Source organism: Electrona antarctica (assembly GCF_951216825.1).
Source record: "Electrona antarctica genome assembly, chromosome: 10".
NCBI classification, from domain to species: Eukaryota; Metazoa; Chordata; class Actinopteri; order Myctophiformes; family Myctophidae; genus Electrona; species Electrona antarctica.
Genome location: NC_136791.1, coordinates 6,302,590 through 6,309,742, shown reverse-complemented (window position 1 = coordinate 6,309,742; position 7,153 = coordinate 6,302,590). Strand labels below are relative to the sequence as shown.

General features: G+C 47.5%; 1 protein-coding gene across 1 annotated transcript; it reads right to left on the bottom strand.

Annotated features, from left to right (window-relative positions):
• Positions 1 to 473: 473 nt before the first annotated feature.
• On the bottom strand, positions 474 to 2,564 carry LOC306931509 (semaphorin-4E-like; the record flags this gene model as incomplete). Its single annotated transcript, XM_079512910.1, has 1 exon — positions 474 to 2,564. The coding sequence occupies one exon, from the start codon at positions 2,562 to 2,564 to the stop codon at positions 474 to 476; it is 2,091 nt and encodes a 696-aa protein (XP_079369036.1).
• Between the last annotated feature and the right edge of the window lie 4,589 nt (positions 2,565 to 7,153).

Genomic DNA, 7,153 nt, shown 5'->3' with positions numbered 1-7,153 from the left:
TTACGTCAGACCACAGCTGATCAGGCTATATAAGACCTTGCACCACTCAGTTCACACGGGTGTGATTTTTTTTTAAACAATAATTTTTTACAAAAATGTTTAGATTTTCATTATCGTGAGAATGATGGCTTCCATTTTCCAAGGTCACTGCGGTCTGAGGGCCAGCTAAATATCAGGGTCACAAAGAAGACCCGCTTAAAGTCCAGAGGCGACTGAGCCTTTTCTGTTGTCCAAAATATGGAAGGCACTCTCCTCTCTACTTTTCTGTATTGTTGTACTTAATTAATGAAATAATAATAATAATAATAAAAAGAAGAAAAAAAACAGCATAAGAACTATTTTTTCACCACATTTTTTCACTATTTATACCGGTGTATATATACAGTATATTCTTTCAATAAATTAAATCGATTAGTTCGCTTATAACTGCCACTACAGTGAGGTCATGTCCCTGTCATGACATGTGCACAACTTCATGCGCATTGCTCATCGTCTTGACTCTCGGGGTCTCTGCTCTCCTGCTGGGTTTTATTGGTTCCCCTGAAACAGATACACGTTAAAACCATAACAAGGGACAGAGAGAGCAGAGAGAGCAGGGCCACGGCCACCGTAAGACCCACTGCTGTTTCTGTCGTCGTCGTTGTTGGTGTTGGTGTTGTTAATCGATACACCGCCATGGTTCTGTTGTATGCTCTCTTGTTGACCGGCTCTGAGGAGTCACAGGTGTACAAGCCAGCGTCTGTTTCCGAGGCGTCTCGAACGAGGAGGAATCCGCCGTACATGTTGTATTTGCTGCTGTCGGAGTGAAGTATTTGGTCCGCCAGACGCCAGTGGACCTGCGCCAGGTTGGAGTCCGGCTGGCAAGGCAGCAGAATGTTGTTCCCTGGAACCAGGGCCACATCTTCAACTGCTGGCTCTTCCGGCTCTGGACGAGGACATTGCGAAATGTCTCCCTTTAGACTCTGAATGGCAGTGTCGGAGGAAGACGCCAGGCTGGAGACTAGGCGGCATTGGTCAGAGGAGGGGTCCCAGGCACAGTAGGGGTCTCTGGCCAGGATACAGTCCACACAGGACAGGTAGCGGCTGCAGTCACTGACTGGCATCTGAACAGCACCAAACTCTGACCCTGCGTACAGCTGGCCCTTGCTGGAAGAGAGATGCAGAGTCCTGATGGGATTGGGGTCCTTATACAGCTGAATCTCTTTGATAATAAACATCTCCCCAGCGTAGTTCACAGCCTTCTGGATGTAGCCGTTGTCAGTGCCGATGAACATGACAGGGTATCTCTCACCATCTAGTGCCAATACACTATCCACTACAATCCGAGTCAACAGAGGCCCCTTTTTCACCACCATCGGGCCCCCATTGAGCGGCTGAACAGTCACAGCCATGAGGGGACGATCTCTGATGAACTCCAGGGTTTTGTCTGGTAGTTCCAAAGAGGTCTCAATCCCCTTTTTTCGAGCAACATCATTGATGCAAGCTCCCGGTCTGGGATCAGGCAACTTACCCGTGTACGTCACCCACTTGAACTCGCCATTAAAGCTTTCTCGCGATTTAAACCTCCCCTCACTGAACACGTTTCCAACGGCAGACACACTGTATGCACACACTGCAGACATGTCTGACGAGCTCGACTGAGGTGTAAAGACGGCATAGAAGATGCTCTCGTTCCAGTTTGGGCGCTTCAGCAGGAACACATCCTGGACAATGGAAGGCAGGAGGCTGTGCCCAGGGATGGGGCAGTCCAGACGTGCCTTCTGGAACGAAGTCCATTTATTCTGCAACGTCCGCGTACCTCCTATATCCCCCTTGCAGACACGAGCCACCCGCGACACCGCGAGTTTGCTGGAGAAGTCGTCATATTCCTCTGCCTTCTCGGTGAAGAACATGTAGACCTTATCGTCGTCACCATCGGCACTGCCGACGCTTTCGGGCACAAAGTCCATGTGGATGAAGGCGGGGTCACTGAGCCAAGAGCTTCTCCGGTCAGTTTGAATAGCCGAGGCTGAGCTGCGGAACTTTGTGAAACTGTGCTGATAGGCCAAGAAGTTGACTGCTGTTGCAGAATACAGATCAGTTCCAACCATGAGGGAAGAGTGTCTGTGGAAAGGATTAAAGGGACACTTCCCCCTCCCGTCCTCGAGCTTTCCCTCCAGACTCAACTGTCCATCAGAATACGTCATGTAGTCGCAGGTGGGTTTAAAAGCATTTGTTCCACAGACATACATCCTGGGATCATTCACCTTGCCACCTCCCAGTGTGTGCAACGTCCGAATGTAGTTACGGCATTCCACCTCCGCATCTTTTCCCTTGGATGAACACTCCCTCTGTTCTGCTTCGGTAACCCTCCAATGAACTGCAGCTTTCTTATCGGCGATGTTGTCGATATTCAGGGCATAGATTGCATCTCTGGAACCGAGAAGCAGCAGACCCAAATCCTCTCTCATGAGCATGGTGGTGTAGTTCCAGATCCCCTCCTCTCTGAACGTCTTCAGCTCGTTCTGGTAGGTGACGGTCTTTCGTGGAATGCCGAAGTGAGTGTTGGACGTGCCATAGGACATGGGGAGAAGACATCCCCAGAGAATGAAGAAAACATACAGAGGAGACATGGTCTATATATGGTTCAGGTGTGGGAAACAAGCACTGATGCTCCTGTCAGGAAAGTTATAGGTCACGGTATATAAAGTTCTACGAGTTTGTCTTACAATTGTCTGCTCTGATGGCGTCTCCTGGATTGTATGATGTATCGCTTTGCTGTATTGATAGTGTAAATGGCACTCTTGGGCTGCTGCTTTTATTTGACACTCCGGTCATCAGAGTGACGTCACAGTGATGTCACGGTCTCTCATGCCCAAATATAGAGTTCAATGTCAGTCTCGCCCCCAAATATGGACATCCATGACATCAGATTCCAGTCTGACGTCATGGTAACCATAGCAACCTGATATAAACAAACATGGACGCAAGGCAAGGGCTTTTTTAACAACTATAGTCGTGTGGGTGTGTCCCTGTTATGCCCATATATGGAGTCTGTCTTTCTGCCTGTGCCCCTTGTATGCTCATATAAAGAGTTCCCTGATGTATCTTCTCATCACTATATGCCCATTTGAGTACCACAGAGTTGGGGCGCCCCTCACACCCATGTCGCACTGCTGACCCGGCTGATATGCCCATATATGGAGATAGCTGTTTCTGTCAGTCCATGTCACTGTTATGCCCATATATGGAGATCTCTATTGTCTACAGTATTTGTCTGTCTTTCTGCCTGTGCCCCTTATATGCTCATACAAAGAGTTCCCTGATGTATCTTCTCATCACTATATGCCCATTTGAGACAGTACCACATCTAGAGTTGGGGCGCCCCTCACACCCATGTCGCACTGCTGACCCGGCTGATATGCCCATATATGGAGATAGCTGTTTCTGTCAGTCCATGTCACTGTTATGCCCATATATGGAGATCCCTGCTGGCATTATGCCCATATATGGGTATGTCCACTTTTGTGCCCATATGAAGCTGACTGATTTGTTTGCTCCTGATGCCATTACGACACATTGACACCCACAGTTTTATCCACCCTCTCCCCATTTTTTGAGTGGTGCAACCACTTCCTTACGGAGCTATGTGTGTGGGTGGATGGCTGTCTGGGTGGGTGGGTGGCTGGGTGGGTCTGAGCACGAAAACAGCATGGTTTTTTTTCACCACCTGTGCACAACCTAACACACACACACAAACACACACGCACATATTAACTGTATATATATGATGCTTTCGGGTGTGCCAGTATAGTACAGTACAGTACCCCCCCGGAAACCCCCACACAGAGTTGCACCACTCACTTCACACGGGTGTGATTTTTTTAATCTTTTGAGTGCTCGGATCGCTGCCTTGTCTTTAGTATCAACACTCCATATTTGGGTGTAGCTGCTTTGGGAACTCCTTCTATGGTTATGGCTGAGTCATTGTGACACACGTGTGTGTCAGAGTCGTCCGGTCCGTCCTCCCTTAAGTCAATTGTAATAGAGGACGTCAGTGTGCTGAGGGGACGTCATATGGTCATGCCCATATGTGGACATATTGGTCGGATTGGTGGCTCTGTATACAACCACTTATCCGACTGACTCGATGCCGGGCACTGCATTGTGACCTTGTTACTTTTGTTACTTTTGTTACTTTTGTGTGACACACGATGAAGTCATATGCAGATTACTAGGTTTGCACATCCGCGTAGTGTGGTTGTGCTATATGTTGCTATATGTGAGGGCCGTGTAGCTGCAGAGGGGGGAGGAGGGAGAGGGCTAGAGAGGGAGGGAGAAAGAGAAGGGGGAAGGAGAGAGAAAGAGAGAGAGGAGAGGGAGAGATGTGAGTTGTGAGGGCCCTCAGGGGTGGATGTGCAAGGCTATAGGTTTATAGATGTGAGGGCCGTGTATAGCGGCCTCAACCTCGAACTCCCCCAGAATTCAGCACACTGTATTTCCATGCATTACGCACTAATAGGAGTCCCGTGCTCACATAAATTACCTTCATTGTAAAAGCAACAAGCGTACAACTTGTTCTCTACCATTAAATTCCCCTTGTCTGCGTAAGACCAACCTCGCCCTCATTCCCTCCATTCCCCCCCCTTAATTCACACCTCATTTCATGTCATAAATCCACTTGGCCCTCATATCTAACTAGTAAAGCATACAATCTTTCCCACTAATAGGCCATAATAACTTAATAAGCTATTTTTCCACTGCAGCGGCTATTGTTCTTATGTCTAAATTTCAACTGTATACTTCTACAGTTTGCTCTCTTTTGTTCAGCTGTCTAGAAGCTTCTCAGTGCTGGAGATGAGGTGCAGAATGTGTGTGTTTATGCATACTTCATGGTGCGTGCGGTAATGTGCATTATTAAAGTGCATTGAGAGGAGTCGCTATAGCAAACTTTCACATTCAAATCTGGCGTGTTCATTTAAACTTGTTTAAAAGTGTACAAAAGGGTCCATTTTGTACACTCTGGGTTAAATTAATTAAAGGGGGTGCAAGTCAGTGGGTTTTCACCCAGTGGTCCTTGTGGGAGTTCCAGGTGGTCCCCAGCTCAATGAAGGAGAGTTGGTAACCAAATGGATCCTTATTAGATCTTTAACTCTTTCGTAAATGAACCCAAATGGACCCGTAAGGGTCCGTTTGGTTTCATTTTACGCTCTCAAGACAAGTTACGTTATTGTTAAAGGACCACTTCACCACTTTTCAACCTATCTTCATATAATAGGTCCTCACTAATAATCATGATAAAATGGCACCATTTTTTTTTACTCAGTCTGTGTCTCATAGGAGGGCTGTGGGCAGTTCAGAAACCCGTCCACCAGTGACATCATCGATGGGGAATACAAGCTAATAGAAACTGCAGGCCTTCTATTCCTGAAAAGTTGCAATGCGAAAATGATAGCCATCATTCTCATGATAATACAAATCTAAACATTTTCGTAAAAGAATATTGTTTAAAAATAAATCTGCCTAATGATGATGTCACTGGTGGACGGGTTTCTGAACTGCCCACAGCCCTCCTATGAGACACAGACTGAGTAGAAAACAATGGTGCCATTTTATATGAAGATAGGTTGAAAAGTGGTGAAGTGGTCCTTTAACACTCATACTTTACATTGTGTGTATTTCACATCATGCAGCTATACGTTCTATAGGCCGACACCTCCTCTTCCTCAACCATCTCTCCCACTTAGAGAGCCTTAACTTAACAGACATTGGCAGCCATTCCCGATTAGACACGCATCTGAGAAATGTCAAAAATGTCTCATGCAACATGTCTAAGCTCAACTGGTCCACCAAGACGTTTTTACAGGAGCGATAAAGGGCCAGGCATCGGCAGCTGAGGAGGGTTCAGAGAGAGGAGGCGGGAGGCAGTGCATGCCACGGGCTGGGCACTGGGTTTTTTGGGTTGTTTTTTTTACCCTACTACTAACCTCGCGTCACCAGGCTTTCCTGGTCTGTGTAGCCCAACACACACCGTCTGTGAACGCCGCACGTCAAAACAGCCGCCTCCGTTATTTTCAATGAACCTATCCCACACCGGCGGCGTCAGACGCGCGCTGGTGCGCGTTCACGCCTCGCCTGACGCGCCGATACGCCGCTGTTCTATTTTCCAGGCGTTGCCGCACGGCCTCCATCCGGGAATCCGTGGGCGTGGCCGGTAGCGTGCCACGTCCTGTGGGTGTTGCTGTGCGGCTATGACACGCGGCAATACTGTGCCGCGTCGCTGCGCACCCGCTTCACAGACGGTGTGTTTTGGGCTTGTTACTAAATCGACGCGTGATCCGGTCAGGAGCGGATGATGATATCGTGACTCGTTCTCTCGTAGCCTGAGCTTTTATTTGGGAATGTATGTATTATGTAAACTCGTTATAATTTGGCGACCCCCCGAGGGGTCGCGACCCACGGGTTGAGAACCCCTGTGTTACACCTGGGAACAATACAGTTAACACTTGTGACATAATGATATCATCCGCTCCATCCTGACCGGATCTTAAACCCGAAAAGGAATGTTGCCCTGCATTTTTACAGTGCCTTTAGGACAGCATGACACTGTGGAAGAAGCACGGCTCTTAACTGATTTCTCACTTGCTTGTAAAGGTCAAGAACATATTGAGCCCCTTTTTCGCTTCAAGGGTTTATCAACAATGAGATAGAGGTGGCTCAGCATGCAGTTATAGTGCACATAACAGACATTTCGGCCATTTGAAAATAGCCGATCTATACAAGCTCACAATGCGTAGGCGACTCATGATTGAAAACTTGAAATGGGACATATAATGACTACTTTTACTTTTGGTAAGTAAATTTGAATGGCATTAAAATTAATGCCAATACTTTTACCCAAGTACATTTTGAATTCAGGACTTTTTAGTAAAAAAAAATTCCACCACTGCAGACCATATGGGTTTGAATCCAACTCCCGTGTTCTGTCTCGTATGCCTCTGCCCGTGGTTTCCTGTCTTTCTACGCTGTCTATGCGCTGACCTGTCCATCTGTATATATCTGATATCCGTTCACCCCCCCCCAGTGGACAGGACAAGCCACCTGCGACTCAGCTGACCGCTATATGGGTACGGCGTGGCCATTTGCAGAAATGCTTAGCAAGTCAAATCCTTTC